A 22,520-nucleotide genomic window follows, 5' to 3' on the forward strand; every position below is an offset into this window, starting at 1 on the left:
GGCAATCCAGCCGTAGAATGAGCCTGCTGAATCGTGTTACAGATCCAGCGAGCAATAGCCTGCTTAGAAGCAGGAGCGCCAACCTTGTTGGCTGCATACAGGACAAACAGAGCCTCTGTTTTCCTAACCCTAGCCGTTCTGGCTACATAAATTTTTAAGGCCCTGACTACATCCAGGGACTTGGAGTCCTCCAAGTCACCCGTAGCCACAGGCACCACAATAGGTTGGTTCATATGAAATGAAGAAACCACCTTAGGCAAAAATTGAGGCCGCGTCCTCAACTCTGCTCTATCTTCATGGAAAATCAAATAGGGGCTCTTGTGAGACAAGGCCGCCAATTCGGACACCCGCCTTGCAGATGCCAAGGCCAATAACATGACCACCTTCCAAGTGAGAAATTTCAATTCAACCGTTTGAAGAGGTTCAAACCAATGAGATTTCAGGAAACTTAATACCACATTAAGGTCCGATGGTGCCACTGGGGGCACAAAAGGAGGCTGGATGTGCAGCACTCCCTTCACAAAAGTCTGGACTTCTGGGAGAGAAGCCAATTCCTTCTGAAATAATATAGATAGGCTCCATTAAGGTACAGATTTTGGCCCTAACTTCAGGCCCATATCCACTCCTGTCTGTAGAAAGTGGAGAAAACGGCCCAGATGGAAATCTTCCGTAGGAGCATTCTTGGCTTCACACCAAGATACATACTTCCTCCAGATACGGTGATAATGTTTCGCCGTCACCTCCTTCCTAGCCTTTATCAGAGTGGGGATGACTTTTTCCGGAATACCTTTTCCAGCTAGGATTCGGTGTTCAACCGTCATGCCGTCAAACGTAACCGCGGTAATTATTGGAACACGCAGGGCCCCTGCTGCAACAGGTCCTCCCTGAGAGGGAGAGGCCACGGATCTTCTGTGAGCATTTCCTGAAGATCTGAATACCAGGCCCTTCGAGGCCAATCTGGAACAATGAGTATTGTCTGCACTCTTTTTCTTCTTATGATTCTCAAAATTTTTGAGATGAGAGGAAGAGGAGGGAACACGTAGACAGACTGAAACAACCACGGTGTCACCAGGGCATCTACTGCTACTGCCTGAGGGTCCCTTGACCTGGCACAATACCTCCGAAGTTTCTTGTTGAGGCGTGACGCCATCATGTCTATTTGAGGAAGTCCCCAATGACTTGTTATCTCTGCAAAAACTTCTTGATGAAGTCCCCACTCTCCTGGATGGAGATCTGCTGAGGAAGTCTGCTTCCCAGTTGTCCACTCCCGGGATGAAGACCGCTGACAACGCTTCCGTGATTTTCTGCCCAGCGCAGAATCCTGGTGGCTTCCGCCATTGCCGCTCTGCTCCTTGTCCCGCCTTGGCGGTTTACATGAGCTACGGCTGTGACGTTGTCTGATTGAATCAGCACCGGTAGGTCGCGAAGAAGATTCTCCGCTTGTCGTAGGCCGTTGTATATGGCCCTCAATTCCAGTACGTTGATGTGTAGACAAGCCTCCTGGCTTGACCAGTCCCTGAAAATTTCTTCCTTGTGTGACTGCTCCCCATCCTCCGAGGCTCGCGTCTGTGGTCACCAGAATCCAGTCTTGAATGCCGAACCTGCGACCATCTAGAAGGTGAGCACTTTGCAGCAACCACAGGAGAGACACCCTGGCCCTGGGGGACAGGCTTATCTTTTGATGTATTTGCAGATGGGACCCTGACCACTTGTCCAGAAGGTCCCACTGAAAAGTCCTCACATGGAACCTACCGAAGGGGATAGCCACGTAAGCTGCCACCATTTCCCCCAGAACCCGAGTGCATTGATGAACCGACACTCTTTTTGGTTTTAGCAGGTCTCTGACCATGTTCTGGAGGTCCTAGGCTTTTTCCATTGGGAGAAAAACCCTCTTCTGTTCCGTGTCCAGAATCATGCCTAGGAATGATAGTCGAGTCGTTGGAATCAATTGTGACTTTGGCAGATTGAGAATCCAACCGTGCTGTTGTAGCACTCTCAGGGAGAGCGACACGCTCTGCAGCAAATGCTCTCTCGATCTCGCCTTTATCAGGAGATCGTCCAAGTATGGGATAATTGTGACTCCCTGCCTGCGCAGGAGCACCATCATCTCCGCCATCACCTTGGTGAAAATCCTCGTAGCCGTGGAAAGCCCAAACGGCAACGTCTGAAACTGGTAATGACAGTCCTGTACAGCGAATCTCAGATACTCCTGATGAGGAGGATATATGGGGACATGAAGGTATGCATCCTTTACGTCCAGTGTCACCATAAAATCCCCCCCTTCCAGACTGGATATTACTGCCTGGAGTGATTCCATCTTGAATTTGAACTTTTTCAAGTACAGGTTTAGGGATTTTAGATTTAAAATGGGTCTGACCGAACCATCCAGCTTCGGGACCACGAACAGGGTTGAATAGTACCCTTTTCCCTGTTGGGCCAGGGGAACCCTGATAATCACTTGCTGTTGACACAGCTTTTTGAATTGCAGCTAACACTACTTCCCTCTCCGGGGGAGAAGCTGGCAAGGCCGACTTGAAAAATCGGCAAGGGGGCACCTCTTCGAATTCCAGTTTGTAGCCTTGGGAAACAATTTCCATCGCCCAAGGATCCATGTCTGACAGAACCCAGACCTGGCTGAAGAGTCGAAGACGTGCCCCCACCGGTGTGGACTCCCTCAGTGGAGCCCCAGCATCATGCAGTGGATTTAGTAGAATCCGGGGAGGACTTCTGCTCCTGGGAACTAGCGTAGCAGGCGTTCTTTTTCCTATACTCCTAACCTCTGGCAAGGAAGGAAGAGCCCCGACCTCTTCTGTACTTATGCGATCGAAAAGACTGCATCTGATATTGTGGAGTTTTCTTTTGCTGTGGGGGAACATAATGCAAAAAAGTAGATTTACCCGCAGTAGCAGTGGAAACTAGGTCCTCGAGACCTTCCGCAAATAAAACCTCACCCTTGTAAGGTAAAACTTCCATATGCTTCTTTGAGTCGGCATCACCCGTCCATTGGCGGGTCCACAGAGCCCGCCTAGCTAAGATCGCCATGGCGTTGGCCCTTGAACCTAGTAGTCAGACGTCTCTGAGCGTCTCTCATATATAAGACTGCGTCCTTGATGTGACCCAAGGTCAACAAAATGGTATCCCTATCTAGGGTATCAAGATCAGCTGACAAGGTATCTGTCCAAGCTGCTACCGCGCTACAGACCCAAGCCGATGCTATAGCCGGTCTGAGTAAAGCACCAGTATGTGTATAAATAGATTTCAAAGTTGTTTCCTGTCTACGATCAGCAGGATCTTTGAGAGCTGCCGTGTCAGGGGACGGTAGCGCCACCTTCTTGGATAAGCGCATCAACGCCTTGTCTACCCTGGGCGAGGATTCCCACCGTACTCTGTCCTGCGCAGGGAAAGGATACGCCATTAGAATTCTCTTGGGAATCTGCAGTTTTTTGTCTGGAGTTTCCCAAGCTTTTTCATATACAGCGTTCAGCTCATAAGATGGTGGAAATGTTACCTCAGGTTTCTTTTCCTTAAACATGTGTACCCTCGTGTCAGGGACAGAGGGGTCATCAGTGATATGCAAAACATCTTTTATTGCAATAATCATATAATGAATACTTTTGGCCACCCTTGGGTGTAACCTAGCCTCATCATAATCGACACTGGAGTCAGAATCCGTGTCGGTATCAGTGTTAACTATTTGGGATAGGGGACGCTTTTGAGACCCTGAAGGGCCCTGTCCTCTGGACTCTGCATTGTCCAATCTCTGATGTAACAAGGTCACATTCGCATTTAAAACATTCCACATGTCCAACCAATCCGGTGTCGGCGTTGCCGACTGAGACCCCCCAATCATCTGCTCCACCTCCTCTCTAGAAGAGCATTCCATTTCAGACATGCCGACACGCGTACCGACACCCCCACACACACAGGGATTGTATATATTGATATGGAGACAATTCCCCCAATAAAGTCCTTTGGAGAGGCAGAGAGAGAGAGTATGCCAGCACACACCCAGCGCCAATAACCCTGGAAACCAAATTCCCAGACAAGTAGCGCTTTTATATATTTATATAGATAAATCTATACACTCATTGCGCCTTACAAGAGCCCCCCCTCCCCCCCAAAAAGGGTCTTTTTGGCCCTCTGTCACCGTGTTCAGCAGGGGAGAGTCCGGGGAGCCAGTTCTGCAGTGTGCTGTGGAGAAAATGGCGCTGGTTAGTGCTGGGAGCTCAAGCCCCGCCCCCTCAGCGTCGGGCTTCAGTCCCGCTCAAATTTTATTTATACTGGCTGGGGTTAAAATATATACTGCCACTGTAGCCTATATTCGTAATTGCGCCAATCCTAGAGGTTTATTGCTGCCAAGGGCGCCCCCCCCTGCGCCCTACACCCATCAGTGCTTCAGTGTGTGTGTAGTGTGGGAGCAATGGCGCACAGCGTTACCTCATAGAAGATCTGAAGTCTTCTGCCGCCTTTGAAGTCTTCTTTCTTCTTATACTCACCCGGCTTCTATCTTCCGGCTCTGTGAGGAGGACGGCGGCGCGGCTCCGGGACGAGCGGCGGGGGTGAGACCTGCGTTCCGACTCCCTCTGGAGCTAATGGTGTCCAGTAGCCTAAGAAGCAGAGCTCATCATTTAAGTAGGTCTGCTTCTCTCTCATCAGTCCCACGATGCAGGGAGCCTGTTGCCAGCAGTGCTCCCTGAAAATAAAAAAAACTAACAAAATTCTTTATTCAGAGAAACTCAGTAGAGCTCCCCTGTAGTGCACCCAGTCTCCTCTGGGCACAGAATCTAACTGAGGACTGGAGGAGGGGCATAGAGGGAGGAGCCAGTGCACACCCATACTAAAAGTTCTTTATAGTGCCCATGTCTCCTGCGGAGCCCATCTATACCCCATGGTCCTTACGGAGTCCCCAGCATCCTCTAGGACGTAAGAGAAATGAATAAAATGTGAACAAATAGAAAACATAGGTGGTCAGTGTGATTACATTGGTGGACAGTGATTGGTGGTCAGTGTGGATTAAATACATACTTGGGGCAATGCGAAATCCAATCAAATCGGATATATCTGTAGCTCTCCTTCTGCTGCGTCGCTGCTGCTGATGGGAGTGTCCTGAGAATGCCAGTCAAACTTCCTACGATATATTGCAGGCACAAAAAAAACACACCTTTTTCCATACGATTCCATGCGATTACGATATATCACGAGTTGCAGCACTAACTACCTAGGGGATCCGACCTGACACTTACAGGAATGTGCATCGTATCGGATCAGATGGAAAACACATACGATGTGACACTTTTCATAAAATATATATCGGTCCGCAAGGTCGAAATCGCAGGAAATCACCCATTATCGTTCTAGTGTATGGGGCCCTTAAGATTCATGTAAATATAAAAAGTGAAAATTAGTGTAAGGAATCATTTATCTTTAACTGTAAATATCTCAGGGGCAGATGTATTAACCTGGAGAAGGCATAAGGAAGTGATAAACCAGTGATATGTGCAAGGTGATAAAGGCACCAGCCAATCAGTTCCAATATGTAAATTAACAGTTAGGATCTGATTGGCTGCTGCCTTTATCACCTTGCAGATATCACTGGTTTATCACTTCCTTATGCCTTCTCCAGATTAATACATCTGCCCCCCAGTTTCTTCTTAACATAACACCTTCACCCACTGGGTGAAGGTGTTTAATGCCTCCTTCCTCCTGTTCTCATTACCTACTTCTCTCACACACCATCTACACTCTGCACCGCCCCCTTGGGCTCTCTGCTCCTGGACTCCATCCCTTCATAGTTTTTATTTCTTCAGATGACCTAGACCCATCATCTGCACAAACACCGATAGGCCCGGTTTCAGCTTACTCTGAATATTTCCATTACACCCTTTGCATCAGTGGTTGTGTTGAGAGTTGTAGTGCTATTTGTTACTTGTCTATGTAATGTACTGTTCTCTGTACTGTCTTATTCTTTTGTGGCAACCTATAAATAAATATTAATAGTAAAGTATACAGCAGAACAACAGTGGCTTCACTATAGATGCGCAGACCGCCATCATTGGAGGGGTTGACACCCAAATGCAGACAGTAACAGGAGCCGGGTGTTGCAGTGTGACATTATCATGCAGCGCCTGGCTGATGTCACAGAGGAAGAGACGTCAGTGCTGGCAGACAAGTATCCGGCAGCAGCCCAGCATCTCCAGGAATGCTGGGCATGCACCCGGAGTGACGCAAACGAGGGCTCCCTGCAAAGTCATGCCCCCTTCCACCGAGGTCAAGCCCCCAGATGATGGAACCTGCATTTCCTGTGAGGTCATGCCCCATTTATGCTAGGCTACTCCCCCTTCTCGGGCGCACGGTGGGCTGTATTATCTGCACTGCGTGTCACCAGATCCAGTGACGCCACTGCAGAGGAAGCAGCATTTACTGCAGTGTATGGCATGGAATGTACAGATTTTACCTTATATCCCAAGCTATGCACAGTTCACCTAAATCAGACTTCTGTCACAAGACGCCACTTATTCTCAACGCAACCCTTAGCCATGGTGCACCATTACCTGTGATAAACTCTGCTCACACTGTACAATAAAAATACCACAAGGTTTAAATAAAATACAGATTAAGGAAGGATCAAACGCTGCATCCAACCTATTCCAACAATATTAACTCAAAAGTGAAAAATGACAGACATTTAAAGGATTAGACCAGTGGTTCCCAAACTTTTTTGAATCACAGCTCCCTGGAGTATCAGAATACTTTTCACAGCACCCCAACACCAAAGGTTTTTATTGAGAAATTCAGAAAAAATAATTAAGTTAAGTAAACTGTGTTTATAAGTCATCCTTAGGCTCAGTTATGTGGTGAGGGACAGGATTCACTTCGGTTTGTCCACATATTTTATTATTGGAAGCCACCCTTAATACTTTGAATTGGTCCTGGACCACCAACCCAAGGCACCCCTGCAAATGCCCAAAGGCACCCCAGGGTGCTGGGGCACAGTTTGGGAACCACTGGATTAAGTTGTGAGATGCAGTGACAGAGACTACGCTTACCATCCTCTCCTTTCTGCCAGTCCTCTCCACAAAGAGTCTGTTCTCACCATTCTCTCTATAAGTTTCTTCCACAGCATTCCATCAGATGTCACTCGGTACCACTCCTTGCACACCAGCTCCGCAGAGCACAGCGATCTGGAATCCAGGTAGGACAGGATATTTTCTGCTATGTGATCCAATCCACGGGCTAAGAGAGAAGCAAACAGAGTCATAAATGAATGAACATGCGGCACAAGTAAGGACAATAGTGTTGGCTCCCGATACCCCAACCTGCAGTAATAGATGCGACTGCACAAAGTCGTATGAACTATGACACAGCTCATTTTAGTTCAAAAACGTTGTTGCTGTTTTAGAGAGGATTTAGGAGTTTTATGATGCCTTTATGAAGGCATTTGTTGGAAGCAAGTCAAACGTAACTATGTAACACTTCTCTGGCGTAAACCAGGCGCATAAATTACTACTGCCCACTGCAGCTTCTTGGCATATAGTAGTAATGTTATAATAGGAAACACTACAGGATTATCATGCGCTTTCTAAAGATTTACAGAATCCTCTCAGACATTCTCAGAAGAAAAATATTAAGTCTTACTTGCCAACATTTAAAAACTCCTCTCTGGGGGAGAATCCCGGAGAGGAGAAGCAGCTGGGCACTTCCGGGGTCAGGACCAATTTCCACGGCATTAGGCCCATCACGGTATATCCCATGAAACTAGGGTTCTCAAGAGAGGGGCGGGGCTACAATGATGGCGATTTGCGTAATTCTAGCCCCGCTCCCTATGTATTGACCTGGGATTCCTGCATGCTCTCCCTACCCTGCCCGCTTCCTTAGGAAGCAGGCGTGATGCGGGAGGAGTGCCCACTCTTCCGGGGGTGCGGGGGAATACCCATAAAATCGAGAGTCTTCCACAACTTCTGGGAGAGTAGGTAAATGTGACTTAAGTATGTAACACTAGTAATGAAATGGATCAGCAGCAATACAGTATGTGACATTATTAAACAGCAACTAAATCACCCCATGATATGGAAATATTTATTTTGAAGGATGTACCCTACTGGATCCGAGAAGTGGTAAAAATGTTAAGTGCAGGGTTCAGGGAGGATGGCATAATGCCAAACTTGGGTCATTTCATCCACCTCTACAGCAGATAGCTATGCTATAGGGAGGGTAATTGTCAGTAAACAGGCAGACTGGTGGCTCTACAAAACGTTAGCTACTCTATCAACTTAGTAATACTTCCCAGGTGCATGAAAGGGAGGGGTTATTCTAAACAAGAAAATGAGATGAGATCTTGTTTGCATATATTTGCAAAGATAGGAATAAGCAGCCAGGCCCCGTCATGACGTTTCTAAGACTGGTGGTCCCTAAGGCTACATGATAATAGCACCCACTCTGGGTCATATAATTGCTTGCTGATGGCTTTGTGGACTTGCTATTCAGATATGCATTGTGTGGATTTAGTGGCTTCATAGACAAGGGCATGATCTTCAATATCACATACTTGCCTAACATGCGAGCCACTCTCCTGGAGTTGAGTCATCATGACCACACTGTGTGATGGTGCATATCATGGCATTCGGCAGTGGAAGGCAGGGTCTTAATAATGCAACTTGCATTGTTAGGCCCCTTCTGCCCCGCACTTGCCCTCTTGTCCAAGGTAGCCTAGTGGATATCCCAGTAACTCAGACGATTGTATTTAGCAGTTCTTTCACTCATATGAGATCTCATTATGACACTATTCTACAGCTGTAGTAATGGAGTTGGGAGATAATTTATCAAAATGGCATTACAATGTTAATGTAATGCTAAAAAATGTATTTTAAGCTCATGGTTCATACCTGAAAATGTATATTTTTAGGCCTCAGTGGTTCTTTAAGGAGGGAAGAGAGAATATGTTTTTCCTAAACGAAAATATGTCCAGGAGATAATACCTTATCAAAAGCTAAAGTATTATAGGCTAGTAAGATTCTTGCAAATCCTTTTGCCTAGACCAGAGGTTCCCAAACTGTGTGCTGTGGCACCCTGGGGTGCCTCGGGACACTTGCAGGGGTGCCCTGGGTTGGTGGTTCAGGACCAATTCAAATTATTCATGGTCAATATAATAGGCAAAACCAGAGCTGGTGGCTGCCAGTCATAAAATATGTGGACAAACAGAAGCAAATCTTGTCCCTCACCACACAACTGACCCTATGGATGACATATAAACGCGATAATATTTATTTCTAAATTTCTCAATAAGAAATTTTTGGCCTAGGGGTGCTGAGAAAAAAATTCTGATATTCTAGGGCGCCGTGATTCAAAAAAGTTTGGAAACCACTGGCCTAGACCCTTATGAGCATCCAGGGGAGATCTGGATAGGAGGTTCAAGATGGCAGCAGTGACCCCGAGCAGTGATTTCAGTCAGAATGCAGCAGGGGGAATGAAAGATAGGAGTCAGGGGAAGGGACACCTCCGTTTGCGGTGAGGGCTGAAAACCACAAAGCTGGGAAAACAACAGTGTCTAATATTTATTTATTATCAGTTATTTATATAGCGCACACATATTCCGCAGCGCTTTACAAAGAATATTTGGCCATTCACATCAGTCCCTGCCCCAGTGGAGCTTACAATCTATATTCCCTACCACATGTACACTAGGGCTAACTTTCTGTCGGGAGCCAATTAACCTACCAGTATATTTTTGGAGTGTGAGAGGAAACCAGTGTACACGGAGGAAACCCACGCAAGCACGGGGAGAATGTACAAACTCCACACAGTAAGGTGGTGGGAATTGAACCCAAGACCTCAGTGCTGTGAGGCAGTAATGCTAACAATTACACCATTCATGCTGCCCAAGGGGTAGAAGGGGTAGGGTTATAGGGAAATATTCCTGGCAGTAATATCCTCTTTAATTGAGAAGACAAATGTCTTATTATTAAGTAATTTGCTGCTGGTACAACCAGGTCTGTTTTGTGAAACAATATAAAGCATTTCTAATTTAAACTTTGCAACAAATGGGATCTTTCATTCTCCCGTTCATAAAGTATTTCCTGAAGCTGCCACTTTATCAGAGAGACTTTAATAGAGGAAAGTGACACATACTCTGATGAAGATGAGCCAAGTATCATCTCCTTGTGACCTTGGAGCCTCATTGTCTCCCTGTCTGGTAGACTCAAATTTCGGGGAGCTCACCCAGACAAGTTGACCGGCCTCCTGGATCCTACCTACATCAGCAGTGTTCTAGGGTTTTATGATGTGTTTGGAGTAAGTCATGTCATTATGCCCCCTCACTTCACCTCACCCCCCAACCTTCACAACAGCCCTCCTGGGATCGCTCAGTGGGGAACTTAAAAAATATATATATATCAGCACGATTAATGCACTGCAAAACATATTGTAAGCCTAGATGGGTAGGGTAGAGTACTGCGCAGAGGACAGATCAAGACAACCGTATGCACTTATTAGGAGAAACAAAACAATTAAACCTATACAATTTTTATTGATATATCATCCATTTGTTTCAGATAAACTGAACGGCATTGTAGTTTAGTTTAAAGATGCATTCTTACACATTTTTGTTCACCGCTTTAAAAGGGTTGCAAATGGGGGAGAGTGGGGTAATCAATAACAAACTGCAGAGTCTGTGATGGCAGCTTCTCATTGGTCCTTACGTTCACATACCAGCTAAAAAAACATTACACAGTCCATGGGCTGTGAGGCTAGTAGGTTATGGTTTAATAGGGTTTAATAGATCAACAGTAAAAAGGTCGAGTGTCTATTTTCGACACCAAATGACATGGTCAAAAGGTCGACATGGAAATGGTCAGCACATGAAAACTTGGATGTGAAATTTTCTCATGTTGTTTTTGTGTCAAATAATACCTTGCAGCACATGGAACGCCAATTAGTGTACCACTTTGCTTCTGGCAAGGTGCCTCACTGCACTACCGCTGCTCTCAGCACAGGTTATCGTTCCCAACTGTAGTCCACGTGGATGGTAAAGTATGGGAAAAAAAAAATGGACCCCCCCCCCCAAAACCCCCCCCCCCCCCACCAAACTCATGTGTTGACTATTGTCATGTCGACCATTTCAACCTGTCAATCTTTTGACCATGTCAACAATTTGGTGTCGACATATAATCCAGATACCAGGCTAGCCAGAGAGTGCAAAGGGAAAGCAACCGCACAGAGAAACCCACCCGGCTGGAATGTTTACAAATAACAAAGCCAGATTTACATTGCCAATAGGGAATTTTCTAATCCAAAAGGCACTAGGACTCTGTGACCCTGTAGTAAATGCATCAGCACTAATCCCTGCCCTGCATTCACGTGAAAATAAATGTATTTTAATTCTATTAACAGACAAAAAATGTACTGAAAAGCAGACTGAGCAGCCTAAGAGCCAGATTAATGGCATGCTGTTCCTATTAGCAGATTCACATTTGCATACAGTAAGGGGGGTTTACACAACGTTTAGAAAAGATGGGCATGGCTGTTAAAATCCTGAACCACCCACTCAAGCCTAATCTGCACCCAAGTCTCACTGGAATGAGGGCCTATAAAACAATACAGTTGTATTCACAACCTCAGCAGGCATCAGCTCAGTGGCGAGGGAGTAAATAAAGGAAATAAATAAAACAGTCAGGAGGTTATTTCTGTACATGTCACACTTCAGCAGTATGATCAGTATATTACCAGTTTCCTCAGAAGGGAGGAAGAAGCAGATACTATAAAACTTTCTTTCTTCCGATTACAAGTGTTTTTGTTTTTTGTTTTGTTTTTTTAACTATTGCGGTACACCACATGTTAGCACTAAGTCACATGCAACGACGGGCAGACGTTATCAGCTGATTCTCATTGAGGTCTGTGACATCCCACCCAAGATTTTGACATAAATCAATTTAAGTCATGAAATTGGTAACTCACGCATAGAAATTATTTCCTTACAGACGAAGACTTCATAAAGTTCCTATTCACTATATAGGTTAGTAAGCAACTCACATGACTTTCAGGCCGATAGCGAGGGAGTACAGTGGACGCGCTTATACAACGCCATGCAGGTTTGTGCGATTCGGACACTTCCGTCTACTGCATAGGAGTGACAGACATGTTGCATAGTTAACAGTAGTTTGCGTAAATGTTAAACATGCCACAGAGACGCATGCCCATATTGTTTGTGGGTGGCCAGTGCATATACCGGAAGATGAATTATGCCAGCACTAGCCCCACTGGCTGGTGATTTCCTTGTCACTTTGACATGCATTATGCTTTTGTGGCCGTGTTCAAGAAAAACTTGAAAGCACGTATCTTCTTATATTTACTGCTTTATGTATGGTAGCAGCTATAACATTGTTTTTCGTCAGTCTGAAATTTGGTGCCCAACTGCGCCAACTAGGCCATTTACCTCTTAGGCCATACATGTATGGATGTTCCTTTAAGTATCTTAGAAACTATTTAACTGAATGTAGTTATGTGACCGGCGGTCACATAACCTCCCCCTACATTCCGCACCCACACAATCCCGACGGTTGGCATGTCGACCGACAGGGACTATTACCACTCATGGGTGTCCACAACACCCATAGAGTGGGGAATAGAACACGTGGCGACCACAGAACGCCACCGAGCCTGCAAGGGGCTTGTTACGCTCGCCCACCCTGCCGACATTCCGCTCCAGCATCCTAGCGGAGGTATGCTGACCGGTCATGCATACCAAATCCTATATAACATGCTTTAACAATACTAAATATAATACACACTTCCCCTCAACCATTTTCATTGCTTCACATCAATTTCACGATTATACGTTGTTCAATATGGTAGCCTCTAGCTTTTACACCTGGGGTAATTCAATTATAGCCATTATTTCTCAACCCGCAAATTATGCTATCAGGCGCTAACACAGAATCCGGGTTACGTTCCTGAATCTATTTGTTAACATGGTTCAAGGGATTACATACGTCTTACCGACGGATGGGATGCCGGGTGTCAATATGTCAACATCCTGACAGCGGCATTCCGGACGGAAAAGTACTGGCAGAGGGGTGAGTGCTAATAGTCCTCTATTCCCACACTATGGGTGTCGTTGACACCCACAGTGCGCCGAATTTCCAGCTGTCAGTATTGTAGACTGTCAGGATTTCGACTTTGGTATCCTGACAGCCGGCATTTTATCTGCAACCTGGTTCTGGCACTGGACAACAGGGTATTTATCAGGGATCTCTTTTCAGGTCTGCTAATACCCAAAACGACATCCCTGCAGCCTGCATTCAGGGCTAACTGAATAGTTCTGGGGGAAGTAGCCTGCGGTTAATTGCATTCCCCCCATAATCTCAAATACGAGAAGAAAGTAAAAATGGGGGGAGAAAACCACTCTATTGGCTAGATAAATAAACTGAAGAATAATAATTTCTACATATTTAAGAGTAAAAAAAATAAAAATGGCGCTACAGTACTAGCACACAGATCACCATATTATATCATATTATATAGGACTATTCCTCCTGCGCTGTCTTCCTATAATCAGACACAAGGCAGGAGCGTACAAGGGGCCTAATTCTGAGTTGATCGCAGCAGGAACTTTGTTAGCAGTTGGGCAAAACCATGTGCACTGCAGGGGGAGCAGATGTAACATGTGCAGAGAGAGTTAGATTTGGGTGGGGTGTGTTCAAACTGAAATCTAAATTGCAGTGTAAAAATAAATCAGCCAGTATTTACCCTGCACAGAAACAAAATAACCCACCCAAATCTAACTCTCTCTGCAAACGTTATATCTGCCCCCCCCTGCAGTGCACATGGTTTTGCCCAACTGCTAAAAAACTTAGTGCTGCGATCAACTCAGAATTACCCCCAATGTACACTTTGCTATTAGTAGACATTGGTAAAAGTAACACTGACAAATATTTACATTTAGGCGCAATTTATACACAATAACAGCAGCAAATCATAAAAATGTAACTTGATTTGCACCTACTGTAAATAACAGCAAGGAAATAACAGCCATGACAAATGCAGCTGCTTTTAGTTTCAAACTGGAATAATGAACCACTTGAGGAGAAAACAAAATGAAACAATGGGGCGTCCCATTACATGTATAAAGCAATCCTTATCATGGGGTACTTCCAATACAGGGCATAGGACTCTATAATGGCTTCCAAAATCCTTTTATTATATGTGGCTCCCTATAAAATATGTATGACTGAAGTATAATATAATATAGAGTGATGTTTATAATATGATGAGAATGTTTATAACAATAAAATAATTTTATGGTGTCCACCAGCTAGAATAGTAGCCCCAGGTCGGCGTTGGTTGTCTAACATTTGCTCTCAAGTAACTCATGGCTATAGTCATCTGGGGCATTTCAGGGGAGAATCTCCACAGTTCCACGAGGATGAATTAAGAGCACATTGAGTCTCCAATGGATGAACCCAGTACCACGGCCATCTTTTCTGTGTTCTCAAATGCCATCTTCTATCCATATCCAAATTCAGAGCAGCCAATTAAAAAAATAATGCAATCCTGCCTCACCAATCTCTGCACAGCTCATCAACCAACTACTTACTGGTACTCACTGTGCCACACGCTGGGTTTTGGTGGACATATTATTTTTATCAGGATGTACGAGCCTTTCTTTGTATACCTACAATGTTGCAGCAAAGACTTGAGACACCTTATTGAATGTGAATTAAATTAATTGTAAATGCTTATTAAATGCTCTCCAACAAGGAGATTTCAGTACGCTTTAAATCCATTTCTTTGCCTTATAACCCTTTAATTCATGAGTCATGTTAGACATACTGTGGCTGCTAGGGCAGATTATTATGACATGTATGTCTGTATAACAATAATTAGCATGATACAACCGTATGAGCCACAAAAGCAAAAAAAATGAACCCCCAGAGTCAGACCGTGTATAAAGTAAACATTATTAGCTGTAGTAGAGCCTCTCCAATAACAAAGCTTGCTCATCTATGTAATCAACTGCACCATAAAGCATAGGATTGACATGTCTGTATCCCAAGAGGTTCTGAGCAGCTGAAAGCTTTATTGCATCTGCTTTTGTGGTGGACAAGTGGCCTTCCCCGGGGGACTTTAATCATTAAAATATCACAAGCCCAGAGGGACAACTGGCCCCTAGCCACCCAACCCAGCTGACATCTAACTGGGCATGTACACTCCATTAAAACTTAATATCTTACGTCTGTCGGTGGCGGATTGCTTTGGTTTAACCATCTGCTGCCCAGTATTCAAAGCAACTGATTTCAACACTTGGTTTAAAAAACAAAACAAAAAAAAACAACACATACATCTCCCCCCCACACTAATATAATTGATCAGTGTTCAGAACATGTTTGAGGTGATCTTCAATTTTTAGGGTGACAGAGTATATTTGGTACTGGAAAAATTCTCTACAGTTTACTATTAAAAGGATGATATAGGATTCAGAATAACATGGACTAATGTAAGAAAGAGTGCAGTTTTCTGAAAGCGCACCTACAGTATAGGCTTTACACAAAGGAGTCGCCATGTTGTGTGCTGAAGCATTCTGTGCTTTATTAATGATGATTGTTGCCGTGACCAATTTCTAGCGAATTAACAGGCTGCATCTATGGCAAAGTGGCTGTTTCACTAGGAGTAGCAAATGAAAATACCTAAATTTGCGTCAGCTTGACGTAACTGAAAGTGTCATTATACAGTAAGTACTAAGGAACCATGTTAATGCTTATCCCATGTGACAACACATCTTGTGCTCTCATGACATGTCTGGTTTAATTCAATACTTTACTTTGTAGTGGGTGATACCGCTATGAATATGCTAAGGCCTAGTTTTATCAAGCCTTGGAGAATGCTGAATTGCACAGTGATAAAGTACCAACCAATCAGCTCCAAACTGTCATTTTTTCAAGCACAGCCTGTAACATGGCAGTTAGGAGCCTTGGTGAGTGCAATTTATCACTCACCAAGGCTTGATAAATCTGGGCCTATGTGTCATGTAATTAAATTGTTTTGTGGAGGCCTCCCTTTGGCATCCAGTCATATATCAAATGTACACATATTATAAAAAAGAGAAGATATTTCAATATTGAGCCAGAACTCAGGCACAGCCAGGATAGAGAATAAGTGGTCTGTTTAACAAATGCATGGAAATCCTCTATCCCTGCAGTTTACCATTAAACCTAACGTTGCTGGCGTAGCAGCAGTATGGCTAAACTTACTGTCTCATAAGACCAGTGCTGAGGCAAACATGACTCAGCTTGCCGGCTGGTTCACGCACAGATTGGATTGGAAGCCTGGATTTGCTAATAATAAAAAGGTAATTTTGCTTATAATACAAAAAGGACAAATAATAATCTATTAGTAATTATATTCAGAAAGAATGGACAAATTAAATTAAATAAAGCCTTTTCCCACTGCCTGCCCATGCTGGTGACGGCATCCAGATGACAGGTCGACCCTAATTAGGTCAACACGTTGACCCCGTATGGTCAACACGGTTAAACAGTCGACAGGTACAAATAGTCAACAGTTCTGATTTTCCCAACCTTTTATACTCTACCATCTACGTGGACTGATTCGCAATTACAACCTATGCCAAGCGCAGCAGTTGTGGAGTGAGACACCTTACCGAAGTATAGTGAGGGAACGTGGTATACCAACTGGGTTTAAATGTGGCTTTTCAATGGTAAACAGCACATAAAAGAAAAAAAAAAGGTGTCTACCTTTATGGTATCGACCTTTTGCTTGTGTCAACCTTTTCACCTACCTTTTCCATGTTGACCCATGCCATGTCGACCACTTGGGGTCGACTTAATTAGCGTCAATCTAATAATCTATACCCTCTGGTGACAGAGTTAAAATGATTGTGGCTGTAATCCCACGGTATATACTCTTAAACAGGCTCCCCCCCGCAAGGCATAGCTATAGCCGGGCTGTTTCTTAAACAGAGAAAAGCCATATGCTTAAATTTTTCTCCCTATAAATAAATAGGACCCGATGGACTATCTATTACTGTATAATTTGCTTGCCAACAATGGTAATTAACGTACTGTACTGATACAGTTGTATTACAACTTCAGTTTATCAAAGATCACCTACCTTCCTATGTTCATCAAAAAAGCCTCCTCAACTCTAATTTTATATAGCCTTTACCAGTAGTGTATTGCTCCAGTCAATGGCTCCAATGTATGGTGAATTCAGTATTGTGTAGATGGAGAATCCATACAGGCCTAGCAAACTCCTCTACTCAAGGCTGCACATGCAGATAAGGCCAGGCATGCACATAACATGGGTAACCTTTCCTGTACTGCGTATGCGAGAGATGTGTGCACGAAGGGTCTGGATGTCTTCCGTGCACGTAAATATCCTGAGCCGGAGTTATGTTTTCTCCTCAAACTGAAAAAAAATGCAGTACTTCTCAGTCCCCATAGGCAGATATGGGGACTGCGGCAGAATCCGCTATAAAAAGGGACTGCAGGTGAAATATCCGATCTCTCCACAGTACACCTCTTATTGAATAGGACGAAGAATGGATGCTGGAAAAGAGTGATCACTGATCGATAAATAGGCCTGAAGAGATTTGGAGACATACCAGGGAAGAGCTCAGTGGGTAAACGCTGGAATGCCAAAAGGCTACTGGCAATAATAGGAGTATTCAATGAAAGAATGGGGAGTTGTAAGATTCTATGGAGTGCAACGGACTCCCAAAATGTTATAATAAGAAAAGGGCTAATGTAACAGATATGGTAACACTGGCACTTTGCTACATATATTCTGTGCGTGACCGGTGTTGATTAAAACTATGGAATGATGTGTTTAGATTTGTCTCCAAAGTTCTTAATCTTCCATTAAACACCCCATCCACTGTTGGCTCTATTTCACCTAAACCCAACAACATATTTACATAGTTACATTATGTGTCATATCATGATGGCAGCTACATCATCCATAGCTCGTCACTGGCGTACAACTGTCATCCCCACCGTTGACATGACTGAAATTCAAGTTCAGTCCCATTATGAGTTTGAGGTAGCTGGCTGCTTATACTCGGCAGTGTCGTCCAACCCCCATATCCGCTGTTTTGGCTGGTGCGACTATTGGACGTCTAAAACCCATAAAACTGATAACTGAACCCTCTTATCTGTCGCTCCCACCTAGGAGACCCTGTGTTGACTGAATATTGGTCCCCCCTACCTCCCCTTGGCGAGACTGCTCCCATTAGGCCTCATTCAAGCTTGGGATGCCACCACCTACTGCATCTCACTCTTTGTCGAGCCTCCTATTCCCTGTGGTATGTTATTATGGTTCTCCTTTGACATTGTTTGTATATTTTGGCATACACTGTTTTGTTGCACTTTTCATTTGTATACCCTTCTATTCCCCATGCCCTCCCCTTTTCTTTTTTTTCTCTGTTTCTCCACCCTAAATATATCGAAAATTCTTTAATAAAGATTTAATATTGAAAAAAAAAATAATAATAATAAGTTCACCCATTATTTTGGGTACTTCATGAAGCAGTGAAAAGAGTGTAGAAATGAGCCAATGGAGAAGTTACCCATCAGCAATACTTTAATTTTATAGAATGCACTTGATAAATGTTACATCAATGCTGATTGGTTGCCATGGGCAACTTCTCCACTAGCTCACTTTTCCACACTTTTTACCATTTCATGAATATACTCCTTAGTCAAAAGTGTGTGATATTAAAGTTTGTTTTGAGTTTTTTTTAGCACCAGTCAGAACAGAAAACTTTATTTCAGCAGACACAACACATTACCTGGAAGTGCAGTGATAAAATCCCTCTGTAACATTGGCTTTAGGTACGTGTTTATATGTCCATGTTGGTAGTGGCACATTCGAGAGATTAGATGCTCGACAAACTCCACTTGATCACACTCTGACCACTGCTCAAAGTACTTGACGCAGAGATCTTTTTCCTTCTCGTAGTTTGCGGACAGCTTCCTCTGCTTGGGCACAATCATGCTAGAAATGCCATTGGCAAGTTTAGTCTGTGGGAAGAGGAAAAAAAAAAACAAACACAAAAATAAATAAAAGGAAAAGCAATAGTACATGACACACAGCTCGAGCACACATAAATTTAGGAAATACATCTGTTACACAACAGGGGAAAAAAAGATTCAGACATATAAATTGGCTGACAGGGAGTATCCATTTGCTACTGTCAGCCAGCAAACAGCCCCATATCCTTGCAAGGAACTCAGAGAGGACATTACCACCCAGGCTGGAAGTGCACATAAAATACCAGAGACTGTTAAATGGGAAATCAGAGTGACACTTTAAAGTACTGAAATGAATTTCATGTTCTTCCACAGCGAGGCTTGCAAACGATTTAGTACAGGGCTATGAATACGATTCGGTGGGAGGGCTGGTACGTGCAAACACAAAAAGGTCAGGGCCGAGGAAAAATCAGGAAACTTGGTTGCTAAACCAGCGCTAATTTCATAGCAATACCTGCAAAAGCTAGCCCATGAGCTCGGTTCCAAACCACAGCCTTGCAATACGCAAACCACAAAGTAACACTAACCCAGGGAGTCATATGAGCAGTTTTTGGATATCATGCGTTAGCATGCCCTCTCGGTATGGATGTGCTGGCTATTTTGCTTTGAAATGGCTATTAAACCTAAAGTTCATGGTATGATAAAGAAACTTGTAAACTAATGTACACCTAGATTTTTCAGCCAATTAAGTTGTTTTAGAGCTCACTGAAGATAAACTGCAGCATGTCTGGATCCACAAGAAGGGATGTTGATTTAAAAATAAATAAAACTATATATATATATATATATATATATATCTCTCCTATATACAGTATTTGCCTTGGTCTGTGACTCTGTGCCCGTAATGCTGGGCGGAGTCACAGGCACAGATCTGGCCGGCAGGACAGTCCCCTCCCTCTGGGACCGCTGCCCGTCTCCCCCCCAGCCGCCCCCGCACTATGCCCGCCCCGCTCCTCCTGCTCCGCTCCGTGCTGCTCCGGCCTCTGGGCAGTAGAGCGGCCGCGTCCGGCAGCTCAGGAAGGGGGCTCGCTGGGCCGGGTCCCGCCTCTCCATCCTGCTTCAGCGGCTTTGGGACTGGCTGACATCCGAGGAGTTCCGGCAATCTGTGCTGAGCTGCGTGCTGTGCGTGATGCGCCTGGCCCGAAAGGTGGGTGCTCTGATCCGGGACACTGCTGGGGATTTGGGAGACAGGAATCCACCCCACCCAACCACGGCACACGGCCTGCGGCATCCCGCACCCTCCCACCTGCGGCATCCACCCAACCCGCGGCACTCCCGCCCCCTCCCCCACCCGCGACACGCACCCCTCCCCCACCCGCGACACGCACCCCTCCCCCACCCGCGGCACGCACCCCTCCCCCACCCAACCACGGCCCGCGGCATCCCGCACCCTCCCACCCGCGGCACTCCCGCCCCCTCCCCCACCCGCGGCACGCACCCCTCCCCCACCCGCGGCACACACCCCTCCCCAACCCGCTACACGCACCCCTCCCCCACCCGCGGCACGCACCCCTCCCCCACCCGCGGCAGCACCCCTCCCCCACCCCCCTCCCCCATCCGCGCCATTCCCGCCCCCTCCCCCACCCGAGGCACTCCGACCCCCTCCCCCAACCCGCGGCACTCCCACTCCCGCCCCCTCCCCCACCCGTGACACCCACACCCCGCAAAAACCCCATGCCCCTCCCCCACCCCCACCCCTATACCAACCTCTCCCCCCGCTACACCCTCCCCCCCACCCACCCCTCCCCCACCCGCAGCACCCCCCCACCTCCCCCCCCCCGCACCCTCCACCCCACCCACAGCATCCACCACATCCGCACCCCCGCCCCTCCCCCACCCACAGCACCCACCTCATTCGCCCCCCACCCGCGGCACACACCCCTCCCCCACCCACGGCACTCCCGCCGCCTCCCGTAACACCCACAACCAGCAAAAGCCACCGGCCCAACCCCAAAAACCCAGCACCACCCCCATACCCACCTCTCCCCCCTGCAACCCACCACCCTCCCCGTGGCATCCACCACATACGCCCCCCACCCGTGCCACACGCCCCTCCCTCACCTAAACACCCACAGCATCCTTCACATCCGCCCCCCTCCCGCGGCACACGTCCCTCCCCCACCCCCGGCACTCCTGCCCCTTCCCCCACCCATAGCACCCACACCCTCACCTCCACCACCCGCAGCACTCCCTTCCCCAACCGCAACACCCCTTCCCCACCCGTGGTACCCACAGCACCCACCGGTATTTTGTTTTGTAACACCTTGCCTCTCTTTATCCTCTCCCTACCACCCTGCCTCTCCCTATCCTTTACCCATCGCACAGCGTTTCTGTACATTCCCTCCCCCTCCTAAAGGGTTTATTAATTAAGCACTGGGCTTCTGAGCGTGTTTATACCAGGTATTTAGAAGGGCAAAACTTTTACTAGCAAGATACAGCTAACAAAAGCATTGCCTTTTTAAATATCAGGCATAAACACGCTTAGAAGCATAGAATTTCTTAGTAAATAGAACCCTAATCTCCAATCATAATGTGTGCCTGAACTGTACATTGATAGAATTGTACAAAAATTACTGTGCCGACACAATATTTAAGTATTGCTAAACTATACATGTGTAGTAAGCTGTATAGACAAGAAGTCTGGTCTCACATTACCACTATGGGGTATATTCAATTGAAGTCGAAAACTGACGTCTGTCGAAAAGACGGCAGTTTTCGACTTCTTTAGGTCGAATCCTGATTTGACCTATTCAATATATCCCTAAATTTTTCGACAAGTCGATGAATTTGACTTGTCGAAAAGCACGTGGATCGGCAGAATAGCTGCCGATCCACGTGCTTACCATCTCAGTCCGACATCAAACATGTCAGACTGAGATGCGGACCCAGAGGAGGAGGGGGGGAGAGCTGCAGGGAGACGGGGGGACAGCCGGCGGGCATACAGGGGAGATCAGCGCTACAGTAGCACTGCAGCAGGATGTCACTCAGCCGCCCGACCTCACGGCAGCTTCCACACGGCTCCAGCACGCTTGCTGGAGCCGGGTACACACTGCTGTGAGGTCGGGCGGCTGGGTGGCATCCTGCTGCAGTGCTACTGTAGCGCTGATCTCCCCTGTATGCCCGCCAGCTGTCCCCCGCTAGTCTCCCCGCGGCTCGCCCCCCTTCTCCTCCTCTGCGTCCCATCTCAATTCGACTTGAAAAAGTCGAATTAAGATGAGATTGAATAAGAGTTGTCGGATCCATTCCGACAAATACATGTCGGAATGGATCAGACTTTAATTGAATATACCCCTATGAATTCATAGGCTGCGCTATTAGTATTATGATCATAAAAGTGTCTGAAACAATTTACATAGCATATGTAAAATAGGATTTTACTTACCGGTAAATCTATTTCTCGTAGTCCGTAGAGGATGCTGGGGACTCCGTAAGGACCATGGGGAATAGACGGGCTCCGCAGGAGATAGGGCACTTTAAGAA

At 45.9% G+C, this 22,520-nt stretch overlaps 1 protein-coding gene across 5 annotated transcripts in view; it reads right to left on the reverse strand.

Annotated features, from left to right (window-relative positions):
* The window catches only part of BTRC (beta-transducin repeat containing E3 ubiquitin protein ligase), a 410,877-nt gene that overhangs the window by 70,605 nt on the left and 317,752 nt on the right, over positions 1–22,520 (reverse strand). For all 5 annotated transcript variants that reach the window (XM_063961896.1, XM_063961897.1, XM_063961895.1 and 2 more), the window contains 2 exons: positions 18,800–19,031; positions 7,047–7,233 (listed from right to left, as the gene is read on the reverse strand). In XM_063961896.1, the coding sequence (XP_063817966.1) occupies positions 7,047–7,233; positions 18,800–19,031 (419 nt within the window). The remainder of the gene's footprint in view (positions 1–7,046; positions 7,234–18,799; positions 19,032–22,520) is intronic.

This window comes from Pseudophryne corroboree, chromosome 3 (genome assembly GCF_028390025.1).
Source record: "Pseudophryne corroboree isolate aPseCor3 chromosome 3, aPseCor3.hap2, whole genome shotgun sequence".
NCBI lineage: Eukaryota > Metazoa > Chordata > Amphibia > Anura > Myobatrachidae > Pseudophryne > Pseudophryne corroboree.